Source organism: Rhinolophus hipposideros (assembly GCF_964194185.1).
Source record: "Rhinolophus hipposideros genome assembly, chromosome: 20".
In the NCBI taxonomy this organism is placed as follows: domain Eukaryota; kingdom Metazoa; phylum Chordata; class Mammalia; order Chiroptera; family Rhinolophidae; genus Rhinolophus; species Rhinolophus hipposideros.
Genome location: NC_138066.1, coordinates 32,211,362 through 32,237,239, shown reverse-complemented (window position 1 = coordinate 32,237,239; position 25,878 = coordinate 32,211,362). Strand labels below are relative to the sequence as shown.

Below are 25,878 nucleotides of genomic sequence, written 5' to 3'. Positions count from 1 at the left end.
AGTCAACTAGCACTTACTGAATGCTCCCTGGGTACAGAGCTCTACCAAGGTAACTACAGGAGAAATCAAAAGAAATAGAAATATTGTCCCCATTCACAGAGAGCTTTCAGTTTTGAATAAAAAATAAAATTCAAGCCTGGAAGGAACCACAAAGATTCTTCTACCCACTGGTTTTCAAATGATACTTGCTTTTTAAGCTCTGGGCTTCTGAAGATTTGCCACAGGGGTTCCAATGCAGGGGGCCACAGGGGGCTCGGGAAGATCAAGCCAAACCACCCTGGTTCTCTTTCTACTCATTCAGTACAGAAATTAGGCATCATCCTTGCCCCCTCTTTTCCCCTGATACCTCACATCTAATCCCTCGGGAATTCCCGTTAAGTTCTAGTTTCAAAGTGTCCCTTGAATCCACCCATTTTCTCCCTCTTCCCAGTCCCATTCAAGTTTTAGCCACTATCCTCTTTTGCCTGAACCATAATGAGAGGGTCCTAATTAGTCTTCCTAATTCTTTGCTTGGCCCTCAATTCCATCTTCACTCAGCACCCAGAGCAATCTAATTAAAACTTAAGTCACATCATGCTGCCCCTACTTAAGATGTTTGAATGGCTTCTCACTGTACCAAGAATAAAATCCAAACATCATACCACTGCCTACAAAAGTCTCATTCAACCACGTCTTATGTCACTTTCTTCCGTCTTCAGTTTAGCTGTGCTAGCCATCTTATCAATTTCTAGAACTGATAAAACCCATCAATCTATTTTCCTCCACAGGCCTTTGTATTTGCTATTCCCTCTGCCTGGAACACTTTTCCCCTAGCTCTTCACATGGCTGGTTCTGCCTCTTCTTTCAGATTCTCTGACCAGCCACCTTCTGTTATTTTCTATCATGGTACTCTGCTTACTTCCTCTAAGCACTAACAACAATTTTTAATTGTTTTGAGTATTTACTTTTTCATTATCAGTCTCCCCTACTCAACTGACAGCTCCATACGGGCCTGTTGTTTTGCTCTCCATAATGTCCCAGCATTCAGCACAAAGCACAGTGCTGACACATGGACAGAAGGTGTTTAGTATTGCATGGATGGATGGATGAATAACAGAAAACCCTGGTCTTGTCTGGAATGTCAGAGAAGGCTTGAGCAGAGGTTGGAAGCCTGAATTGAAGGTTAACAGACAAAGAGTGTGGAGAAGGGGGATGAAGAAGGAAAGCAGTCCAGAGAGATAAAGATCCTGAGGCCAGAGAGCGTGGAGTGTTTGATAAACTCATGAAAAATTAGTGCGGCTGGAGTACAGACAGTAAGTGGGAGGCTGTGGGAGGTGGGTCAGGAGGGTCAGGCAGAGCCAGCCAGCATCTCTCCCCTAGATTCCAAACAACAGGATTGAGAACAGGGCTGAGGAGTGAATTCCCCAAAGGAAGGTCTGCGCGCTTTTGGCAGAAGAAGGGGAAAATGAATGCTGGAGGCCAACAACTGGAGACCGTCGCTCCTGGTTTTCCTTCTGCCTCTTTGGCTGCTTCCTTCAGCCATCCTATGGATATGGGCTTTCCTTGACTTCTTTTCAGTTCCTCCCCTCTTCACACTGTCCTCACTTGCCTTGAGATTGCTCATGGACTCTCATGGCTCCACTGCCATCCATCTGCTAAAGAATATTCCAAATCTACCTTGAGCCAGGTCTTTCTCTTGAGCTCTAGACTTATATACCCAACTACCAACCTGATATCTTTGGTTGGACATCCCATTGGCACTGATAGTCAGCAGACATAAAACTTGCTTCTCCTCCAGTGTTCTCTGTCTCACCAAGTTGCTCCAGCCTGAGAACTGGGAATTATTCCTGATTCCTCAAGCCCACTTCTAATTCAACACTACGTTCAGACAATTCTGTCTCATAGTTAGCTCCCGGTTTTGCCTACTTCCTTCCATTTTTCCGAACACTTCCCCAGTTCTTCCCTGGATCACAGAGGCCTCCTCACTTGCCTCCCAACCTCTGGTCTTCCCCCTTCCAGTTCATTCTGCTCTGCAGCCAGAGTCAGCTTTCTAAAATGCTAGTCTGCTCAAGTTATTTCTTTGCACACAATCTTTCAATGGCTCTCCATGGACCTCAAGGGGAGGTCCACACTCTTTAAAGGGGTGGGGGTGGGGGTGAAAGGCTCTTTTGTGTCTTTGTCTCTAGGGGCTCTCTTACCTTCCCCATGCCGCTTAGCAATATGGTTTCCAGTCCTACACAGAACTACTGTCAGTTCTCTGAGTAAATCAAGTTCTCTCCTTTTGTACATGCTGTTACCTCTTCCCAGAACGGTCTTCTCCATACCTTCCCCTGGCCCCACCCCCACTTTCCCCAGGTTAATTCTCTACTGAGTCTTCAGGTGTACCCATCTGTTCCTTCAGGAAGCTGTGCGTGTCCCCTAACCCTGATCTATGTCTCCCCGTATTTCTCCTTCCACTGCACTATCCCCTGTATCTTGGTTGCCTGCTTTCCTCTGTCTCCCTCACTAGATGTTAAGCTCCTTGGGGGCAAGGATTTGCTTTTTCTTTTCCTCTATCGTGTTTCCAGCACCGAGCAGCATTCCTAGAACATAATAAGTATTCAGAGAAATGCTTGTGTGATGAATTCATGGATGAATGAGTGAAATAAACATTCCTTCCAGGAACTTGGTTGCTGTAGTTTAGGCACAGAAGCCTCCAGTCGCTTCTTCTTCCTGCATCCACTGTTTGGCCACAGGCTGATCAGCAGGCGGGTCGGCAGCCTGGGAGAACTCTGAGCACTCGCTCAAAAGGCTCCTTGACTCACACCCTCTGCTGGAAGCCTAGTCTGCCCTTAAAAGGCCACCTTATCGGAAAGTGCCTATGATGGAATTTATAAGCTCTATTTTAATCTGTGTTGGAAAAGTCTCAAAGTTAATTCCCAAACCAAAGACATTAAAGTCAGGAATGTGGATGCGTCAGGAAGCATCTACGTGATGCCTTTGAGTCACAGCTTTGTTTTTCCCCCTATGGCAAGAGCCTCCATTCCTTCCCAGCACTGGGCCCTTGTTTTTAAGGACTCTAAAAAGCTTTTGATCCCACATTCATTAAAACGAGATCCTCCTGCCCTTAATGGTCTATGAAATGGTGTTCCTCTTCCCTAAGATTCTCTTAACTCTGCTGGGGCCCTCAGAGCAGAGCACAGAATGGATTGCCAAACATCTCACAGTTTATTTAAGCCAGCTTTCACTCCCATCCCCAAATACATATGAATCGTGGATAACAGCATTGCTAGCAGCAGGAAGGAAGGAGGCCGGCTGGCCAAAGGAGAGGACTCCCAATGAGCCTGGCCAAAGAAATAGCTGGACAGAAGCTACAGAAATGAGGAGAGTAACGCAGCAGGGCTGGCGAGCAAGTAGAGGGCCTGTGCCAGGGAAAGGATTCACCATCAGAACTGGAGGGAGGGAGAGTGTGAAGAGAGGCAAATGTCAGCAAAGCCTCCAAGGGAGGAAAGGCCGGCAGGAGGGAAGCAGGAAGCCGCAGCAGAGATAGAAGGAATCAGGTAGTTTGTGGAGAAAGTGAAGAGGAGAGAGGGAGCACGAATTCCCTTCAATCCAAGTGGGGTAATCTGGGGAAAGAGGATGTTGGAGAGTCAGGTGGAGGCCCCAGAGTGATGGTCAGTCACCCCCACGCAGCAGATCAGAAATGAGAGCCAGGGAATATACCAAAGAATGTTCTCACTCCAGATTCAAGGTAGTGAATTTGCCACCATCCCTCCTCTGGGAATTTGGGAAAAATAGATTTTGTCCAAGGGTGCTGGAGCCTGGAGCATTCAGGACACTATTGAGTCTCTCTCCCCTTTCCTTTAGCAAAAGCCTAAACACTTCAGGGTCCATGCCCCACTGTCTGTGCACCCCTACCCCCCTTTCCTCCTTCCCAGGAGTGCACTCACAGCCCAGCGTGACAACCCCCTCTGTACCTCTGGCTCTGCTGGCGACTCTGGGACGGGGACCAAGCTTACAGCTTGGAGTCTGGGTTGAGTCAGCGCTGCCTGTAGGAGAGATTGCTTCCTGGAAAGCCTTGCTTCAAAGCTTCTGGCTGGCCAAGCACTGATAGGAAGCAAGAAGCACCCTGGAGGCTGGAGGTAGCTTTGCCTTTCAAGACACCTCTCAGCAGCGAGAGAATCATGGGATAGAAATTTCCATAGTCCAACTTACAGAGTGACTCCAATGTACTTCAGGCTGCCCGATACCCTCTACCTTCTCCAATTCAAAAAAACCGTATTTTCCAGGCCTCACAAGAGATTTCAGGGCCTGAAAGATGGAGGCTCTGATTCCTAAATGATCTAGTTACCTCTCCTAAAAATGAGACAAAATATCCTTCCTAAGCCTCAGATGTCTGTTTTCCAAAGATATGTCCTTACTTATTGGGACAGCAAGAATGCACGTGGGATGCGCTGTGTGAACACAAGGCAGCGTCCTCTCTTAATAAAAAGGACAGCGTCCCATTACCAGAGGTCAGCAGACTGCTCCAGCGGTCAAGGTCCTGCTCTGTCTCTGGGGGGCTATGAGGGGCAGTCTAAGCCACCCCTCCCCATCCTCTTTAACTTGTGAGTTTTGATCCTCAGTGCAGGGTGAATAGTCATTTTGATGATCTCACTTTGGACAAGTGAGAAAAGAAAGCATTTTACTTTGACCCCCACAACTGCTTGCTATGCAGTGGGCACTCTTGCGGGTAGGCGGTGGGTGGCAGCAGCTGCCAGACACCTTCCCCTGAGGATGTATCAGTTTGGTGCCAAAAGCCTATATAAGCTCTTTCTGATCTCTTTGCCAGCGACTACAGGTCCTGGAAGGAAGCCAGGAGTCCACCATGAACCCTGCATTCTTCTCCTCCCCCTCATCTGCCAAGAATGGGGAGGGATGGCTTGGGAGCCCACCAAGAAAGGAGCTGGTGGTTCTTAGACACATTTTCCAGCTGTCACACCTGCTCACATGGGAACTCACACTCATGCACATACACACACACACACACACACACACACACGCTCAGAAATAAATTGTTTCAGGTTTTCTTGTTCCATCTGTCCCACGCCCAAAGCAATAGTAATAAGAACTTCCACCAATAAATTATTGTTCCCAGTTTGTCTCATTCCTCCCTCCCTTCATTTACTGATGTTTAACTGGCACCTACCGTGTACCAGTCACTATGTGCTAAAGACACAAGTCTCGGGGGAGAAAATATATATACACATACATATAAAAATACTAATCAGATGCAAGACAGTGATAGTGTTGCATTATCATAGGAGGCAGGCTGGTGGCCATAGGCCAAATGTGACCTGTAGGCCTGTTTAGTGCAGCTGGCAACGAATTTTTAAAAATTGGGACAGTTCATGTAAAAATCAATATTTCTATCTTTTTTTTGAAATAACAGATCTGGCAACAATTGGAAAGAGATGAAAAGTCACTGCCCCTTTAGATGGGACACACACTCTCAGTTTGTCCCAGGCCACACATCCCATCTCTCCACCCCACCGTCTTCCCTATTAACTTCAACTGGCTCACTTTATTCATCCACATGCCCTGCAATGATTGTGCAGGTGTTGGAATTTGGGGCCCTTAAAATGAAAAGCCATCAGAGGACCCAAAGCAGGCCGTTAACTCTGCTCCAGGAAGTCAGATGAGTTAACCCTTGAACTAAGTCCAAGTAACTCATTGACTTGATTCCTTATTTTTTTTCCCCATCTCCCCATCGCGAGATGCGTAAGGGAAGGACTGTAGCCAGCCACCTTCTCCAGTCTCTCCAGTGAGCAGCACAGAGCCTGGTACACCATTGGTCTCAATACGTACTTGTGAGATGTGTTGAATGGAGTTGCTAGAAGCACCAGGAGGAAAAGGGAATTCCAAGTAGAGGAAACTGTGGGCACAAAGTCCTGACAGTAATAGTGTACAAGGAAACTGCTAATCGTTCATCGTGAATGGGGGTGCAGGAAGTGTGAGGTGGGTGGGATCACATAGGGCGCAAGCAGCAGCAGTTGAGCAGGGGAAAGAGGCTCCAGTGGGATCCCGAAGCACTTTTGATGCTGAATTACAAAGGTACCCGGGGAACCTTGTAAGTGTTTTAAGGAATGAAGTGACAGGATCAGATTCTTGTTTCACAGAGATGAGTCTGGCAAGGTGATGGGTGGGGAGAAATGAGCTCCAGATAAAAGAAGCAACAAATAGAATTCAATTCAATGCGCCTCTTCCCCTTTCTGAGGCCCCTGAAACTCCACTGGGGATCTATTTTAAGAAAATGGTGCCCCCTGCTGACTAAGTCTGGGCTTGCGCCTGCTTTAGGGCAAGAGGGAAATAAATTATAAAATGTTTGGCCCTGCAGAAAAATACCTGCAAGCCCTATGCGCAGAATTGCAAGTAGTGATGTATCTGAGAGGGCTTTCCTTTTCCTAGAAAAAGAGCGGCACATGAGAACATGTGTGACAATGACTAATGCCACAAACAGTGTGGCCAGATAAACACAGAATGCTGGCTACATTAGAATTTCAGATAAACAACACGTAATTGTTTGGTATATCTCAAATACTACATGAATAATTTTTAGTATAAGCATGCCTGAAAATTCTGTGTTGTTTATCTGAAATTCTAATGTAGCTGGGCGTCCTATATTTTTATTTGCTAAATCTGACAGTCTTCGATTGTGTATGGAGGCCTGGGAGACAAGCAGAAATGAAACTGCGTGGGTTAGTCTCCTTAGGGGTTCGGCAACCTCAACCCCACCTGACACCGAAGCAGAGCGGGATGGAGGTGATGCTTTTTCATATTTTGCAGTGGTGCTCCGTTATACAACTCTATTTGGAAAAATCACTTTTAATTAAATGAGCCCCATGAGTATGGTGGATTCTGTATGTGGACCCCTCTGAAAATCTGAAGAGAGCTGTGGACTCTTTTTTTTTTTACAGAAAAATCAATCTATCAGCTTGATACATGTGTGAGCATTTGGGTCATTACACATACATTCATACATACATACACACACACTTTTACATAAAATTTCAGGGAGTTCCCAGCCTTCATGTAGGAGTGACACATTCCTTCTAGGGATGTGGTCTGAATGTGGCAGTTCCAGATCCTGGGTAGGAAAAAACGGTGTCCAGTCAGAACCTCAGCTGAAACATGGTGCTTCTGCTAGCTCTGCCCACCCACATGCCATGACAAGACACAGTGGGCAGGAAGAAACACTCTGTCCCTCCCCTTGATAAATGCTTTGAACATCTTCCCTCTTCCACCTCTTCCAGAACTAACAGGGAGTCAGGCATATTCAGATAGAAAACAGACCAGCCCTCACGGACTTGCGCCTCAGCCGAAGGTGCTGACTGAAATCACCCTTCATTCCAAGACCCTCTTGGTTCCCTTCCCACCCTTCTTGCCATGGCGGGTGTAGCTCACTGGTTCCCAGTCTGAGAACTGTGCCTATCAGAATTGGCTTTCACCAGTAGGTGACAACTTTCCAAAATCAATTCTGAACACTCTGAGCTGGGTGATCAAAACCAGGGTCTAGACATTCTGGGAGATCTTGAAACAGGGGTGCTGAGTCTCCCTCTTGCAGCCCTTACTGGAAAACCCCCCGATCCTGACAGCCTGTTCTGGCCCTACAGAGGGAAGGCAGAAGTGGCCCAAGTCAGGGGGATGTTGTTTTCACGTCTTGGACTGTTTTAAATGGAAAACTCCATTGCAGGTTCTTTCCCTCTTGTATGGGACATTCCAGCTCCCGTGGATGGCATTGTGGAAAACAGCCCCCAAACTGACCAAGTTGTAGCAAACAATCCTGATATACCCAACCATGTGTTAACATAGGATGTTTTATGTTGGATGTTTTCTGCAATTAAAAATCAGTTATCTCATTATCTATATAGTGGCATGATTGCCAACTATAGTTTCCTTGGAAGAAGGGTCCTTTATTCTGAAAAGGATCGCTTCTAAAATTTTTAGTTAAAATGGCCTTTTATAAGCCATAACAGTGATATTAGATTTTTTTTTTAATGTCCTTACTTGGGAAAAAAGGAAAAAAAGCCAGCATACCTCTGTTAGCCCTTCGTATTATTTGCAAATTCTCCTGGACCAGGAAATCCAAACAGCTGGGAACTGCTGGCTTAGCGCACTGACCTGACGTGGTAAGCACTCACTTTGGGGTTGTGCCCTCCCAGAGCGGTGTGACCTTCGGCTGCTGCACTTTGCTGGGGTTCAGGCTCCCTATTCCAAATATGGGGAGACTTGTTTCTGGCCCAAGATCTCCCCAGGAGTGTTGTAAGGATGAAATGTCATGGACTAAATAGCTTTGGGAAAGGAGGAGTTCGATGAATACGTAGGATTGCTGCTCCTAAAGACAGCTGGTGTGTTCTCAGTGGGAAGGGCTGAATGATCCCGCAGAGCCCCAGGACAATTTCTCCACCAGGGCATCCGGGGAAGTGACCGGCACCCCTCATAAAATGTGCAAACTGTTCCACTGACAAGTGGGGCCAGATGGCACAGGCAATGGGACTCCTGAGGAGCTTCGCTTCTCTCCCTCAGAGGACACGAGTCCAAAAGGCAGCTGGAACGTGGGGAACCTCAAGTTCCAGCTAATGTCTCATGGATATACCCAGGGACCTCCCACAGGTCACCCAACCTTCTGTTTTTTCATTTCTAAAAGGTGCAGATGCTTGCTCAGTCCTCTTCACAAGGGCATTACAGGGCCTTGAAAATACATATCATCCATTCCTAATATCTTCAAGATTAGCCGCAGTGAGTGTTTAATTCCTGCCTCTTTAAGTCCTTAGAAAAATAATAGATACTTTTTCTTTCTTCTAATGTTTCATTCCAGAATAACTTCCCCATGCTTTTACTCCAAATTACATTTGTGGGTCACTTCTCTTACCCCAGGGTAAGAGATGTACAGGACATGGAAAAATCGCTGTACCACGAGCCTGAGCACAAACAGCTAAGGAGGTGGACCTGATGATTTGACCAAAATAGACATAAGTACAATACGCCCTGAACTAAAAACAGTGTTTGGGGAAATATGTGCTGGTTCCCTCCCTTCCACACATAGCTGAGAATTAAGCACATGAAAGTCCTTTTGATCTTGAGAAACCCAAGGCACTAGGCCGCCCAGGGTTAGGGATCAACAATTCTTTTGTTGGAACTTGTCTGGTATTTCACATTTAGCAGCTCTATTATAACCTAACAGAGTGTTACTGACTTTAATCTAACCTGGTGCTCTCAGTTCCTGTGACCCTATAGGTTAGTATGCCGCCCCGGACAAACTGGCAGCTACACAACATTTTCAATTACCTTCCAATTCAGCTGAAAGATGTCTCACTGCAGAGCCAGTCGTCTGCCCCTGAGCTTCCACTGATTGGAGGCAGGAGCATGGGGAGAAGCCAGGCAGTTTAAAACCCCGTTCTTCACTTGGCAGTGGAGCCAAAGCTCCACTTCCTCCTTTCATCTTCCCACACTCTCTCCAGCTCAAGCCTCACCTTGCCCAGACACCTTCCTTTGTTGCTATGCCTGCATGTCTGAGATGCAATGATTTGGTTATCCGTCTCCCTATTAGACTATGAATCCCCTGGAGGGTAAGTACCGGTCCTGCTCAACTTTGACCTCCCAGCGTATTTGCACTAAGTGGCACACAGAAGGAAGTGTTAGGTGAATGGACAGAGGACTGAATGAATGTATCCGAACTGGGCTCCCAGCATACCACTGGTACAACATGCTTGCTTGACTATCACCTGAAAGCCACGCGGAGCTGTTGAAAATTCTGTCTTGCTCTTGGTGACTAGTATTAGGCATGTCTGAGACTGCTAGTTGGGAAAGGCAGGGGGTAGAGGGAGGGGATTGGTCTGATAGCTGGGAAAATGGCTTATTAAAACAGGCCCAGATGTGGATTGCTTGTAGGCCCCTAGTCCTGGTAACATGCTCTAACCATCTGATCAATCTACAGAACAGAGTTTGGAAGAACTATCAGTCCAATGGGGAAGGAGCTAATTGATGCAACCTTCAGGATGAAAAAAACAGAGTGGGGGAAAGGGTGGGGAAAGGAAGTTCAGCCAGATGTACATAAAACCTCTTCTCTCAAGGAGGAGTTTCAAATGAGAGGGGGGCCTTTTGGGGCAGAGCTGCAGTGACATCTGGGCCCCTAGAGAGGGAGACGAGAGCAAGCGAAGCAGAGCTTGAAAGGCTGGGCGGGGGGTGGCAAGGCAGAGGCTCAGGAAGGAGGCTGGGCACCCATCTGGAGCGCTGAGGGGCCGGGGCTGCTGAACAGATGGAGTGAAAGTTGCAGCTGGTGGAAATACACTTTCATGTGTCAAGTGTGCTCCCTGGAGGATTGCGATTTCCAACTCCGAAAGCAACAGTGGGCAGGTGGCTCTGCTCCATGCTCCGCCTTGTCCCCCCCATTACCACCCAGAAAACTTGACAGCAGCTTTGAGCCAGACTCAGCCACCATGTCTTCTGCCAGCATCCTTTTCAACAGGCAGAAGCTGCCATGGTGATACCTTGGCACAGCCAGGATGGCAGAGGACCGCAATGCTGTAGCAGGTAAAAGGGGAAGGGGAATAGGAAGGATTAGTCCAGCCTCCCCAGGAGGGGCCCAGGTGGACTGAGAAGAGACACAGATGGAGAGGGAGTCAGGCCTTCCAAAGCTGTTCATGACATACACATCGGACCTCTGCTTTTGCTTGAGCTTTGGCTGAAGGAGAGGCAATGAGGAAATGTGGAAACACAGGCTCTGGGGTCATTTTATCCGAACCTCAAGGGAAGTTTCTTGACAGAATATATCTGTAGTTTTTTTAGAAATATTTGCCCACCAGGGCTTTACGAGAGAGTGATTTTTACATTCTATGGCTCTAACACCGCCACCTGTCCTGGAATATTTAGATCCTCACCTGTGGCAACAGAGGCCGCAAACACAACTATTCAATCTATTAAAGTTCCTCCCTATAATGCTTAGGCTCTTGAAGGAATGAGCCACCCGGCCACAGGTTAACCACACCCGAGAGGAAGCAGCTTGGGCAATGAGCATCAAACTCTGTCACTTCCCTCTCCTTCTCTCTGTATCTGTGTTAGGCTGTGCTCCAGGTCATCAAGAACAGAAACTGCCAACTCTGTCTTGTTAAAAATCCAAGTACTTTTTTTCAGAATATGTGATTTTACTTCCTTTTAAAAAAACAAAAAAGGAACAGACTGGAACCCAGTCCTTTACCCCTACTGCGTTCATTTTCCCAAGAGATGTCGCTCTACGAGATAATAACTTAAATATTCTTGGAGTAGAGGTAGTTTCTTTCTTCCTAGTGGGATGTCTTCTTGGTTCCTTTCCCAAACTTGGCATCAAGACCGAGACCTACATGGAAAGGGAGAAAATGGGCATAGCTTTATGGGGAGAAATGAAACCTATCAATGATTTGGGGGGGAAGAGGAAGGTCAGCCTCTTGGTTCTCTAAAATTGGGGCTTTAAATAAAACCAGTTCCCAAACATGGTTTTATAAAACTTCCTCACAGAAAAGCGAATGGCATCAAATGAAAAAAGTCACCACGATACTGGTAATTACAGAGAGACTGAAAGCAACTTGAGAGTCAGAAGTGCTAAGCCAGTACTGTCAGGGCACCGACAGCAGCATGAACAGGATATAAGCACCATCATTTTACCTGCTCAGTGTCTGGGGAGACCTGCGTCACTGGAAGGACATCACTAAAATGAGATGCCCCTTAGGAAGGCTGGATTCAAGATGACGCTTCCTTTTCTTTTAAAAAAAAGTTTCCTCATAACCCAGGAATTTCACTTCTGGGTATTTATCCAAAGAAAATGAAAACTCTAATTCAAAAAGATATATGCACCCCTATGTTCACTGCAAGATTATTTCCAAAAGTCGATATGGAAGCAACCTATGTGTCCATCGGTAGGTGAATAAAGATGTGGTTTGTGGTGGGTGGGTGTGGGTGTGTGGGTGTACACAGTGGAATATTACTCGGTAATGAAAAAGAATGAAATCTTGCCATTTCCAACAACATGGATGGACTTAGAGGGTATTATGCTAAGGGAAATAGGTCAGACAGAGAAAGACAAATACTGTATGATTTCACTGATATGTAGAATCTAAAAAAATAAACAAAAACAAACTCACAGAACCAGAGGATAAACTGATGGCTGGTAGAGGGGAGAGAGGATCGGTAGGGGGATAGGTGAAAATGGTGAAGGGGAATAAGAGGTACAAACTTCCAACTATAAAATAAATAAGCCACTGAGATGTAGTGAACAGCACAGGAAATATAGTCAATATTGTAACAACTTGGCATGGTGACAGATGGTCACTAGACTTATTGTGGTAATCACATCATTAGGTATAAAAATGCTGAATCACTATGTGTACACCTGAAACAAATATGCTATTGTATACTAACTATACTTTAAAAATACATTTTTAAAATTTTCTCTAAAATAACTAAATAAATTCCATAAATATACAAGCAAATCTGAGGGGGGAAAAAATAAAGCTCTTTGTAGCCAAGATGCCTGTCCTTGATGGAACTTACCCAAGAACACAAGCACAGTGCCCACCCACTGCATGGAGCTGATAGGGTTGGCGAAGAGGATCACAGAGGCCAAAATGGTGAAGAACTTTCGAGTTGTGGTGATGATAGAGCAGGTCAGGGGACCGAAATACACAACTGTCATGAAGATGAAGGTCTAGAGACACAGAGAAAGGCAGAGTCAGGCTGGTTCTTGGGTCTGTGCCGCAAGGTATATAATCTGTAACAGGACACCAGGGCTAACCTTGCCACCCCTCTTCTTCCAACCAGGCCAGTCTCTCTTGGGGAAGCCAAGCCATCCCCCGTCAAGGCACTCACCTGACCCAGGGCACTGGTCAGGCCAAAGAGCAGGATATTATAGATGATGGCAGGGTACCTTTCAGCAAAGCTCAAGAACTCCCAGAGCTCCCCGGTGAACAGGATTCCTAGGAAGAAACGTCAAAAGATGAAACAAAGACTCTCCCAAGAAAGACTTGGAAGTTAATTAGTTCCTTCCGCCACAAGTGATTAAAAGCAGAGATTCTCAGAGGCTGTGGAATGCTGATGCTCACATCTGTAGCTCACGGCAACCCAAGCACTGGTCACCGCTGGCCATCGGCAGCCTCTTCCATTAACTCTAGTGCGCTACACAAAAAATACTTCCTATCTGTGCCCACGTTTGGAAACGGTTAGGAAGCACTGATCTAAAAGCAAATGCATTCACTTTCAAACTATATTCAGTGTTCACCACACATCAATGTCTCACCTCCCTCAGAAGAGGGTGAGTTCCCAAGGTACCCCTGTGTTCCACGTCTGTGTCCTCCCATGATACCTGGCACAGTCTACTCCTGATTATGCCAGGAACGAGGAGCAAGCAGAGCCTGACGGTGACGGTTTCTCCAAGAAGATTCTCAGGGGCTTGGACATAAAGGCATCTTAGAGCCGAAGTAGGCCGTTGGCCGGGGCAAAGTTAGCAACTGGCATCTGAGCTAGGAATCACCTGGATGAGGGCAGTCTGCCCTCCGGTGATACATGGAAAGAACAGCAGAACTGCTCCTTACCAGCTCCCAACAGCAAGGTCGACCAAAGGTTAATGTTCAACATCATGTGGTTGGAACCTGTTTGGTAATGAGCCCGCATGTGGTCCTGGGAAACGCCCGTCAGTCCATCCAGGGTCAGAGACAATAACTGGGAAGAAAGAGTGCAGCCTGCAGTGAGAAGGCCAACAGTGCCCCTCCCTAACCCAGGACAGAGGACTCTCACCTTTGTGAGATTCCTCAGAAAGCCACTGCCTTAAGACAGTCCTCAGAACAAAATGCTGCCAGGTCATGGAGGATGGGGAGAGACCATACAAACTCCCTCCTCCCCCCAGGCATTAGAATGACAGGCTCTCTGAGCCACATAGTTGTAATATAATCAGAACAGGGCAAGAAGCCTACCACTTCCTAACACAGTGCCATGAAGCCCAGAACAGGTTGTGGTGAGCCACACATTCTTCCATTAAAACTGGAGAAAAGAAATGTCCTCCCAGCACGCTGGCTCCTGGCTTGGAGGAAAGTGCTCCAGAAACTGGATTCTATGCTCACGCTCCTCGATGAGAATCCTGGGCAAAGTCAGCGCCTAACTCTGCCGCTTAACAGCCATGTGACCATGGGCAAGTGACTTAACCTCCCTTTGTTTCAGTTTCTTCATCTGAAAATGGAGATACTACAATCTATGTCATGAGGTTGTTGTAAAAATCAATCGGCACAGAAAGCACTAGGCATGGTGCCTAAATACGTAGTAAACAATAGCTACTCTAGCAGTATTTTTGACTCTGGCTTCTAGGTTTCTCAGAAAACCACACTCTTTGCTCTCAGGTGTCTGTGACCTCACATCAGCATTTAGACACAAGCCTCACTCATTCTTCCCTCAGGAGAGCTGAGCTGTAGTTAAATATTCCAGGCTTCCCACTATAGCCTTAGCAGAGCCAGGGCCACGTTACAAGAGACAAAGACTAGAAATGGGGGGCATCGAGCACCACAACCTCCCTCCAGGTACATATCACTGGCCTTTTGCCTGTGTGGGGAGGGTTGTTCCTTGGTTAAGATTACTGGACAAGGCTGCCTTGCCCACCGGGATCACATACCAGGAGTAGCTCTCCATAGCCAACTGTGTGTTCTTCCATCCCCACTACTTTCTTGGGTTTGTACATGAAAAGGGCCACTCCAGCCACAATTAGCAACACACACAGGTATTTGGCCATTGGATACTTCTTCTTCAAGAGGGTCACTCCAAGGAGCATGACTACAGGGAAGAAACAGAGCGGAAAAGTCAGGAACCCACAGGCACTGATGAACCCAACACTCTCCTCCTAGGAGCCCAGAAAAGATTCATGAGAGAAAAGAATGTCTGAGAAGGAAGGCCTATAAGGATAAGAGGAGGACGCAGGGCTGGCACCTCGATAGAGACAACTGAGCAACGGAGTTGAACAGAGAGTACGAGGTAGGGAAAAGCTAGAGAACCACAGTGAAAGGTCCAGGAAGGAATAGGCCAATGGTGGGGACAGTGGAGAAGAGTAAAAGGTGGAGAGAAAGAAACTGACAATCAAAATGGGACTTAGAGTGTCTAATGACAATGTAAACACATGGGACACCAAAATGACCGACCCCGTAAAGCAGACTAGGTCAGCCTTTAGCTCCCAGCTTATACACACCAACACCACAGGAAATGATACAGATGACAAGATGGCTGGGGGAATGGATGGAGGGAAGTCCCTGGAGATAGCTGTGTCAAAGCCTAGAGGAATACAGAGCTCTAGCAGAGGAGAGGGCTTACTACAGGAAGAGTGAGGATGGAAGATGGGAGACCATCTTCTTCTGCTTACCTGGGATTGGCTTGCAGGATTTACCAAGGACCTGAAATTAAATTCGGCAAATAATTTCTGAGCATCTGTGATATGCCAGGTACCATGCTAGATGCTTTGTTAAGATGAGTAAGTGTGGGGCCTGCACCAGAGACCGCGGCCTCAGAAAGCAGCCCCATCGTGGTCAACCCACCGCTGCTTAACTTCAGACCTATGGTTCTTCTCACTCTGAATTTCTCAAACACGTTCCCTTTTTTTTTTTTTATTTAAGTCACAGACCTGAGGGAAGAATCCTTAGTCCTTTTTAAATAACTTCTGAGCCCACCCTCATCCCACCCTGAGATTTCACCTGAGTTGGGTAGTTGACAAACTGTAGTGCTGAGTTGCTGGAGACCATGGCACCCAGATAGGAAATAGAACAGGCAGCATAGAGCCAGCTCCGAGTACGATCCACCCTGGCAGTGTCAAAAAACTGGATTACTGAGAGAAGACAAAAAAAACAAAAACAAAAACAAAAAAACATAAGAGAAACCGGGTGGGCCTAAGACGGAGCAAAAATTGAAGCCACAGGAAAGGAACTTGTCTATCAAATAAGATGAGAAACATGAGCTGTTTCTGGTCCTCTTAGACTGGGAAATTTGTAGATTTTTCAACTCTCTAATCCCACCGACACCTAACACAAGGCCACATGCGGGGCAGGGGTGGGGGACTTATTCAGTTCAAGGGACCAGTCATCCCTGCTGCTAGCCCCCCAGGACACGGAGAGAAGACGCAAAACGTGCCTGACGCTGACACATAAAGGAAAATCTAAGGGACAAAGAAAAAACATTAAGTATTCTCAATGGGGAGCTGGAATATAGAAGACCCACTCTCTGCACATTTCTGATGCAAAAGTTGGTCTAATTGGGGGGCGGCCGGATGGCTCAGGTGGTTAGACGGCGAGCTCTGAACAACAGGGGTGCGGGTTGGATCCCCACATGGGCCCGTGAGCTGCGCCTCCAAGACTAGACAGAAGGACGGCTTGACTTGGAGCTGATGGGTCCTGGAGAAACACACTGTTCCTCCAAATTACCCAATTAAAAGAATTTTGTTTTTTTTTTTTTTTTTTGGTTTAATTTAAGGAAATCAAGTTTTGCTCTGTTCTAAAGCCGTGAGTTTTACAGACTGAAGAGAGAGGCTGGGTGAGCGCTAAAAGGGTGGGGGTCTCGAGCGTTCGGCCTGGGGGCTGGGTCACTGCCTGACGCCCGGGATACAAGGGGAGGCCCCCCTCCCAGGTCACCGCTTCGGTTACTCACAGATCTTGGCAAACACAGCATTGACCACACACTGGATGAAGACCAAGGTTAAGGCAAAAGTGAACGTCTCCTGTTTGGCTCCTTCTCCATACTTTCCTCTCGTTCTGAGAATGACGTGCAGGAGAAAGAAAGAGGAGAAATTAGCGTATTTCCCTCCGCGCCGGCTCGTCCGTCCAGGGCCGCTGGAAGCTGTGAACTGATCTTCCCTCCCTAGATGTTGGGCTCATTTATAAAAGGGGTCGGTTTTGTTGGGTTTGGAAACTAGGTGTCCCAGTCTGCTCATCCCACAGCCTACCCAGGACAAGGATCTCCGTCAAGGATGGAGCTGGAAGAAACGCAGAGCGTTAGACGGCGGAACGCGGTACGGGAGGCAGAAGGGACGCGGACCAGGGCAGCAAGGCCACGGCGAACGAGCCGGCTGTGTGCACCCGGGGGTCCAAAGGGGAAGCGGTACAGGCCACGGGGATGTAAGTCTCAGCCTGTAAAACCCAGAACCTCACAACCTACAGGCGAAAAGCAATTGATGGAGGAAAAATCAGTGGGTCCCCCTAAATCCTGAGACCAACTTTCGCGTTTTGGAAATCTGGGGAGGCTCAGCCGCGCTGCAACGATGTCGGGGTGCTGGGAGGGAAGAGGAAACACCGGGGTCAGGGGCGGAAGCGCTGCGAACCCGGCCACGGGCTGCGGCCACGGGCGGGAGAGGAGGGAGCGGTCTGCGTCGCGACCCCGGGGATCCGCTCACATCTTTTCCTGTAGGATGCCATAGTAGAAATAGCAGACAAAGACGCCGAGGAAGCAGAGCGGCAGACGCAGCCGGTCGGGCACCAGGGAGCTGCTAGCGGCCATGAGACGCCCGGACGACTCGACCGGAGACCCGCTCACAGCCGGCAGCGGCAGCAGCGGCGACAGCTCCAGACGGGCATCGCCGACCGGCGACAGGGGCCTCATAGGAGCTTCATGCGACCGCCGCTCAGCAGGGCCCAGAAGCCACCGCCAGAACTGCCCGCTCAGGGCCGCCGAGGGGGAAACTCCTCAGAAGCCAGGAACGACTTCCAATGAAAGGAGACCCGCCGTGGGACCTTGGATGTGTCCACGGTGACCAGGGTAGCCAGCTGTCAGGCGGTTCATGTCTTGCCCTCGACATTTTCCGATCAGGCAAGTCCGAGGACAACTGCCACCCGGAGCTCGACGGGACGGCCTAGGAGCTGCGCGGGCGTCGAGTGATGACGTATAAGGATGTGGAAGTCATCGATTGGCTGCGCTGTGTAAAGACAGACAGGTGGACGCGGGAGGTGGTACGGCCGGCTGGGCAAATCCCGCAGGTCTTTTCCCCCGGCGGCCATCAGGCTGCTCCTGGGTCCTAACGCCCAGAAATTCTTAGAGGGGCTGAGCGCCCCCTAGCCGCTGCCCAGCGTCAGCGACTGCACCGCCGCGACCAGGAGCGCGTGCAAGGCCCGCCCGGCGTCTGACAGCGATCCTCCTCCTCGGGCACATCACTGGGCTTCCAGGGGTGGCAGGGCTCGTGTCGCAGTCACTCAGAGGCAGGGCAAACTACGCGTGTCACCTAAATTCCGAGCCACAGTTTTCTGTCTGTAAACTAGGGATAGATAATTAGGGATAGACACCTTGTCGCCTCTTGACTGTTCTGAGCATCAAATGAGCTGAGTTTTGTGGAAGTGTTTTATAAACTGTGAAGTGTGCTGTGCAAGTTGAAAGCATTATTTGTCATTATTCCTTCTCAACCCTGATCTTATTTCTTCACCTCCTGGGGCTGGAAATGGAAGCTTACGGAATTTTCTGCACGGTCTTACAACTCACCGACAATGGAGCAAATCCCAGGCTGCCCTCCATCCGCATTCTTTCCTATTAAGGAGTTCCTTGTTGGACCCCCTCCCCGCCCTCATCCAAATGTTGGGCCTCCACCAACTGGCCCCACGAGAGCTAGGACAGGGCTGACCCCAGGGCTTTCCCCTGCCACCTCGGTCCCCCACTTAACTACCCTCTGAGCTGCTATCTGGGTAGAGGCTCCTTCTCCCCTTCTAGCAGCCTGCTCCTTTGGCACAGCCTCAGGCAAAGGAAGGAAACTCAGGGCAGCACCACACCCATCTCTCCGGGCCTGACTCACCAAGGCCTTGGGGGTAGGCCAAACATCTTTCAGGGGGAGGGGTTTGAGATAGAAGATGGGGTCTGTCCTCAACCCCTCTCACCTTTGTGTTAGTGCGGGAGGGGGACCTTCATACGTTTGCTCTCTTGCCCAATGGCTTATCCGTTGACTCAGTCTGTGATCCCAGGGCACCAAACAGCAGCTGGCACAAGAGACCTGGGTTCCAGTCCCAGCTCTGCCTCTTCACCAGCTGGAACTTAAAACAATTCACTTGACCTTTGAGACAAGTTGCCTCATCTGAAATTAAGGGGAATATAACAAGCAGGTGAATGCTGTGGTTAGAAGCATGGGTACTGGATTCAAAAGATCTGGTTCCCAGTCCCAGCAACCCCACTTCCTTTCTGTGTCTTTGGGATAAAATAATTCAGTCTTTCTGTCCTTCCCTCATTAGTACAGTCGTATTCATCACACTTCTCTCATTATGACATATCAATGACATTTTATGCAAAGCATCTAACAGCGTATTTGACGCTTACCAAGTCAATGAATGGTAGTTGGGGTAGGCCTAGGAGTCTGTCTTGAGGTCTTTGGAGATGAGATACAATTGTAGTTATTATGGCTGCTCTTGGGGTGGACAACTTTTCATCCACACAGTGCAGATAATGTGTCTTTTGTAATTTGCAAAGCACCATCAGAATGTTGGATGGTTATTCCCATTTCCCCCAAAAGCCTAAGAGCTCTTACAGGTGTGGCACTAGAATAACTGAGAGGTGACAAAAGGACATGAACAGTTTCTTCTATTAGTCAAGGAGCACCCACAATGTCAAATTGTCTGCCCTGTGTCACCCTCATTTCCTCTGAAATCCACTCTCCCTAGGGAGCTTTTCCAGATTCACCCAAGAATACAGGACTCCTTCACCCCCACCCCCACCATATTCTTCATTTTGGACAGTCTTTCCATGGATCCACTGTTTATATGTTCATGTGACAAATCCAAGCCCGGTGGCGTGAGGACAGGGACTCTGTCCATCCACATCGTTATGCGTTAAGTAAAGACTCTACTTGAAGACAAGGATGAAATGATCAGTACCCTCAAGCTCCACCCCGCTCCCTCACCCCCCCAAAAAAAATATTGAACAAAACCTCAAGGTGCTGGGAACATTTATTTATTTGGTCTATTAACACCAAGATCTGCAAAAAACAACTTCTAAACACAGGATAAGAAAACTTGAACATTAACATTCTTCAGTTTTGTGAAGCTCTGCAGTACGGAAAATATACAAACTTCAAACAGCTGCAAAAATAGTGTCTTTGGGAGAAAATAGAGTTTCTACATCGATACAAGAAAAATAGGCATTTTTCTAATCCAACCCAGTTCTGGGGCAGGTGGAGGGTACAGAGCCACCACTTGCCACCTGGAGGAATGCCAGCTCTCCCTCCCCCCCACTACCCACCTGGGGCTGGGCAGGCTGGGCTGCTGCTTAAGACAATCTTAGTCAGGGTGAAAGCGAGATGAAAATGCCACTTGGGAAAACACTAGGTTCCCCCCTCTGCCAGCAGCTGGATTGGTCAAGTGTTATGGCCCTTTAGGGCTGCTTTGGTCAGCTCCTCCAATGAGAGGGAGGCATGGGGATGGGGCTGAGAGGACGGGGTATCTATCTTCGGGTCTCCACTTCTGTGTCCGTGGAGGAGAGAGAAGGAAATCTGTGGTTTCCCCTCTACTCCATGACAAGGACAAGGGCCCCATATACAGTCTTTTGGACTCACACCCAGGGGTGGGGGACCCAAGACCTTCTAGGTAGATTTTCCATCGAGTGAGAGAGGGGTCAAGAACACAGGTGTGACTTGTGAGCTACCCAGCTACTGGTGGAGAAGGCAGGTCCCATCCCATTCCGAGGGGTTGGTGTCCATTAGAAAGAGGACTCAGGGCTTTGACACAATGAAATGAAAGTGCTCGAAGGCCAAGAGGGAAGGTCTCCTTCATCTCCCACCTCAGGGGAGCTAGGGAGGGGCCTGCCACCAAGGCACTGGTCTCCATGGTAAAGTGGTAGGGGTGGGCTCTCAGACCACCAGGGAGCTCTGGAAAAGCACGGGCTCTTCTGATGGTGGGGTGCGCTGCCATGGCTCGAATGGCAGCGAGGAAGCCTTGGAGGCCTCTGGATCCTTCCGAGGTGGTGGCCTAGGGCTGGCGGGGGGGAGGGGGGACCCCGGGTTTGAGGGGCAGTTACGGAAGATGAAGCCCATGCTGGGGAAGAGGGGCTTCATCAAGCTGACGGGGCAGAAGGCCGAGCCGGTCGGGTTGAAATGGACTTTGTTCTTGTCAGGACAGGAAGTCAGGAAAGCCAGGTCAGGACCTGGGGACCTGGAGGACGGAGAGAGAAACACACAGACGTACACATACACACACACACACACAAACACACACACACACACAGCCAGTGAGAAGGGATGAGCCATGTCCCAGTGCTGGGAGAGTAGGGGAGCCGGCTCTCTGTTCAAACAGGATGGTAATTTGACCAAAAAACGACAGGCTATGGAGTAACAAGCAGTCTGTAGGCCCCTCAGCCCTTCATGTTTGAGAAATACAGCTAAAGAGCAGGAAATCTACTTTAGCTAGAAACAGGAGGCATTGAAGCTAGACAGGAAGGAGAACGTCCTGACAATGTGATTCTAGAAGAGGAAACCACGGGATCTTTTGAGAGATTTCATCAGTGAACAGTGTTTTGGGGCCAGACCCCCTTGCCTGAAAGCAGAGATCCAGGAAAAGTGACTTTCTAAGATTTTTTATAGCCTTAAGCAGGGGTTCTCGGCCTAAGCACTACTGACATTTGGGGTAGAATAATTCCTGGTTTTGTGGGGGCTGTCCTGTGCATCATAGGAGGGCATCTCTGGCCCCTCCCCACTAGGTGCCAGTTGCACCTGACACCCCTCCCCCAAAGCTGTGACAAACAAAAATGTCTTCTGACATTGCTAAATGTCCCCTGGGGGGAAAGTATTGCCCCCCATTGAAACCTACTGGCCTAAGGAATCTCAATCTTCAGCACATTTGAAAGGAGTGAGTTTCAAAACCCTTGCTGGGAGGGAAGGACAGTAACCATTGTGAGACAGGCTGTCAGACATTACCAGGAGATCTAAGTTCTAACTCACCATGTAGCCTTGGCCTGGACTTGAACATGGAAAGAATCATCCCTACCCTTCTGATCACGTAGGGGAAATGGAAGGATCAAAGGATAGGTCAGAGAGTTCTACAGTAAGGAATCCTTATGATAAAAAAAAAAAAAGAAGTGTGTGACCGTGTTTTGAGGGTGACACAGGCCAAGAAGCTGCTGGTTGTGAGGATTCTGGATGAGAAGACAAATGTGTGGGAGGATGGGAAGACTCTGTCGCTAATGGTTCCCATAAACCACCTCTTTCTTGAAGCATAACATGTATATACAGAACAATGCACTTAGTGTGTAGCTTGATATCTTGGTTACCATTTTAATTGTAGAATTCTAAGAATTCCAAACCCTGGAAGAAGAGCGAGGCATGAGGAAAGCAGAGGTTGGCACAGAGAGATGGAAGGAAGTGAAGGCCTGGGGTCCCAGAGGACTTCACAGTGGCAAGATGGCCTCTGACCAAGTAGGGTTTAAAAGGCTCCCACTTTATGGAGGGGCGGGGAATGGACAGGAGAGGGAATGTTCTCGGTGTGCCCATATGCATGTGAGGAAAGTGACCCAGAGAGACCAAGCAACACTTAAGGGACATGAGGGCAACCAGCATGAACCCCCAGACAGCTTGATTCCCTCTCTGGGGTATCTAGGCCATCTTAAGGGGGTCAGTGGCCAGGAAGAGGAAAATGTGGCAAAAGAATCACTAAACACAAGAACTTCCCAAGAAGAAAGTTGACACAATGTAGAGACCCCAAATGAGCTGAGAATTTCTATCCCAGGATATCTTAAAAGTAAGTGGCAGATCAGCACCTCTCTTAAAAGGCTGACACGAGGGCAGGAAGCTAGATGAGATGACTTTGAGACCTCTTCTGGCATTACGAGTCTACAAAAGAGTCAAGACAAGCAGCTGCCTAATTTCCTCAAGCAATTCCAGGTTGTAATTACTCAGCTCTAAGATGGACTGGAGAAGGGCACGAGAGTCCAGAGTCTGCTTAAGCGACACAATCTGGCCTCTTCCCTTCACACCATCCCAGAGGGCCCAGCCCTCGGGAGAGATACCAGGCGACAGTGATGACAGCAACACCCTGGTGGCCATGGCTTTCTCCTTCACGCCCACTCAGGGTTACATATGTATCTCCTGCCACCACCATGGGTTGTCCTCTCCCTTATCTGAGATACAAATGGAGACTTCAAGGCCCCAAACCCTGTCCCAGCTAAATGTCCACACACACCATGACTAAACTTCCTGAATGCCGTGGAAACCACAACTTCCACAGTGAATCTGCCCTGATGAATACTAAAGCTGGCGGGAGGAATGAAATCTCTTAGGGTGACTGCCAAGGGGGGCTGGCTGTGTGGGCATGTGAAAGGGCGGTCTTGCCTCTCTGCTAATGGAAAGGAATTGCAGCAAAGAAATCAACTTAAGAATGGCTTCTGAATCATCCAATCGGATTTGAGAATATTCTACAGTCCTTACTTGCAAGGATGGGAAATTTCCGTCTGGACATTCATGACACTTGAATCACTAGAGCTACAAGGTGAAGACTTAACTCAGAAACAGTTAGAAAGCTGTTTAGGTTTCCCTGCCCCTCCAGTGGGAAAGAAACATTTCTCATCTCTCCTGAAGAGAACTACCCATATGTTCTCTCTCTCTCTGATTATGGTCTAGCAAATTCTAACACCTTCCCCAGGGATGGAAAAAAATAGAAGAAACAAAGGGCTTAGGTTTCAGAGCTCTTTCCTTTCCAGCTCCTGCTGCGCTTGTGGCTGGCATGTGGGTAGAGAGCAGGTTTCTATGGAGATAATGATAAGCAAAGATTTAAGTGCTCAGAGTAGGTAATGTCAACAAGTTTGATCATGGAAAATCTGCAATACCAATCATCTAAAGGTGACAGCACCTCTAGGATGAGAGAGTCCAAGACGGAAGCAGGGCCCGACAGGTGGGACAACACAGGGCTAAGCCCCCATCCCTGGACCTCCCTCTGATGTACTCACGTGGCCTCTTCAAACACACGCACTCTTTCACAGCCTTCTGGGGGCTCCCGTTTGAAGACGTAGCTGTGATTGGGTCGAGGGGAGGCGGCAAAAGCAAGGACTGGAGATGGGCTGCCATCTTCAAGGAAAGCTGGGTGGCCTGGAGAGGAGGCTACAAACACAGCAAGGCTCAGTCCAGTGGAGCTGAAGGAAAGAGCTCTAGTGTCCTCGGCTCAGGCCCTGGTGTGGAGGGAAGAGGCTAGGAAACCCAGGGAAGTGGGTGGCAGGGGCGGTTATGCTAATCCAGGTTGTTTGTCCACGCTCTACTTTAAAAAATCTTTGAGGCAGCTTACAGAAGTACATATCCTATTATACAGGATAAAAAAAAAAGAGTTGAACTGATGGGAAAATGAGGACTAATACCAATTCTATATTCCCAGGAGATAAACAGCGATTGAAGTCCAAGTCTCAGACTTAAAGGAATCCTAACTCCTGTCTCTCTCTGCCTTCTTCCAAGCCTGCACTGCCCTGCCTGCCAACATACCACAGCTTCTTCCTTTCCACAGCCTTGAAAATCTATCCCTTCTTCAGGAAGAGCTCTTGTACTGACTCAGAGAAGCAATCTTTCCTCAACCCCCTTTGTGGGATAAAATTCCTCTTGCTTTCCACACAGCGAATGTACTTTGCCTAGGTTGCAAATATTGACTTTATCTGTATTTATCTCACATTTATTCCTTATTACTCTATGCTCTATTTACCTCTCGTGTTGTTAGATCATGCCCGTGGCCAGCCTACTCACAGGCTTCCTGTGAGAGTCAAACGAGGCCATGCAGGCAACAGAGCTTTCTAATGTACGGGATCATTAGTACTATCGGGAGCAAGGACTCATGTCTTGTCCTCTTGGTGAAGCAGCCAGGGCAATAGTAGAAAATAGAAATTTGGAATCAGAAAGCTTGGGTTTCCATCTGGGTCAAACCGGGTGACCCTGGGCAAGAGACCATATTCTTTAATTTTCTATCATTCACAACCACCTATTACTGCTAATGGGTACAGTGGACACCTGAATAGACTCAAGGGCTTTCTACTATGGCATGCTGAAACTCAGCCAAACTGGGGATGGGGGAGATTGTGTCTTTGGATTACAGCGTGGATGAAATGGAAGCACACGAGTAGGCGCAGAGACGTGACATAAATTATAAATCAGAATCGATGTCAAGGACCATTATTCTTACTGGTATAATGCACAGAATAAAGATGACTCATAAAGTATGCTAGTTGGCTGGTAAGTAAAAATGCTGGGCCTGAAGTTGATTAGAGGCGGAAGAGGCGGGGAGTCGCCCCTGCACCCCCAAGGGGTCCCCGCTGCCTCAGCCTCCTCAGCTTACCTTTGTCGTTGGGGAGGGCTGCCAGGTCCTCTATGGCACCCCGGTGTTCCTCACGGCTGGTCTGGCCAGAAGGCTGGGGGGATGCCAGGGGCATGGAGGGAGAGCTGGCAAAGTTGCCAGGCTCCAGAAGCAGGAAAGGGGGATCACAGCCGCCACTCTGGGGGGGAGCGGGGGCACGGTGCCCATCAGGAATGTCAAGGATCTGCCAGGGGAAAGGGTGGGTAACGACTCTCAGGCCTGGCTCTTCCAGCCTGCAGAGCTGTAGCCAATCTGAGGGCCCTTTCTTTGTCCTAGTCCTCATCCTCTATTTGTAGCACATGCGACAACAGGACGCCATTTCCTCAAGTCACTGATTTCCCAACCACCCCCAGTCTAAGGGAAATCACCTCCTATGTCTCCCCTAGCACTTCCTTCTTTTCCTTAGTAGCACTTGCAGCCAAATTTATAATTACATATTTATTTGAATGGTTTCTCAATGTGTCACCCCCACCAGGCTGTAAGCCTCACAAGGGCAGGGACCTTCTCTGCCTTCTGCGTGCCAGGCTCTGGGAACACAAAGATGAATAACAATGGGGGGGCAGGATAGGGGGTACACCACCAGGACACTGCAACCACTGTAGGCCAC

At 48.5% G+C, this 25,878-nt stretch overlaps 2 protein-coding genes across 7 annotated transcripts in view; both read right to left on the bottom strand.

The window, feature by feature from the left end:
• Window positions 1–11,099: 11,099 nt before the first annotated feature.
• SLC35B1 (solute carrier family 35 member B1) lies at window positions 11,100–17,780 on the bottom strand. 2 transcript variants are annotated; one of them, XM_081029504.1, is made up of 9 exons: window positions 17,381–17,780; window positions 16,639–16,742; window positions 15,693–15,798; window positions 15,365–15,395; window positions 14,627–14,784; window positions 13,560–13,686; window positions 12,838–12,944; window positions 12,523–12,676; window positions 11,100–11,332 (listed from the first exon to the last, which is right to left on the bottom strand). In XM_081029504.1, exons 3-9 carry the CDS (start codon window positions 15,738–15,740, stop codon window positions 11,280–11,282), a joined length of 678 nt encoding a protein of 225 aa, XP_080885630.1. In that variant the 5' UTR covers window positions 15,741–15,798; window positions 16,639–16,742; window positions 17,381–17,780; the 3' UTR covers window positions 11,100–11,279. The 2 variants fall into 2 exon arrangements, with proteins under 2 accessions (XP_080885630.1, XP_080885629.1); XM_081029503.1 differs by having other exon boundaries at window positions 15,693–15,823; window positions 17,381–17,653.
• Window positions 17,781–19,892: 2,112 nt separating this feature from the next.
• The window catches only part of FAM117A (family with sequence similarity 117 member A), a 58,208-nt gene continuing 52,222 nt past the window's right edge, over window positions 19,893–25,878 (bottom strand). For 4 of the 5 annotated variants that reach the window (XM_081029257.1, XM_081029256.1, XM_081029258.1 and 1 more), the window contains 3 exons: window positions 25,254–25,455; window positions 23,890–24,040; window positions 19,893–21,104 (listed from right to left, as the gene is read on the bottom strand). In XM_081029257.1, coding sequence (XP_080885383.1) covers window positions 20,804–21,104; window positions 23,890–24,040; window positions 25,254–25,455 — 654 coding nt within the window. In that variant the 3' untranslated portion in view covers window positions 19,893–20,803. Of the gene's footprint in view, window positions 21,105–23,889; window positions 24,041–25,253; window positions 25,456–25,772; window position 25,878 lie in introns of all 5 variants that reach the window. The other variant, XM_081029260.1, reaches the window with a different exon arrangement.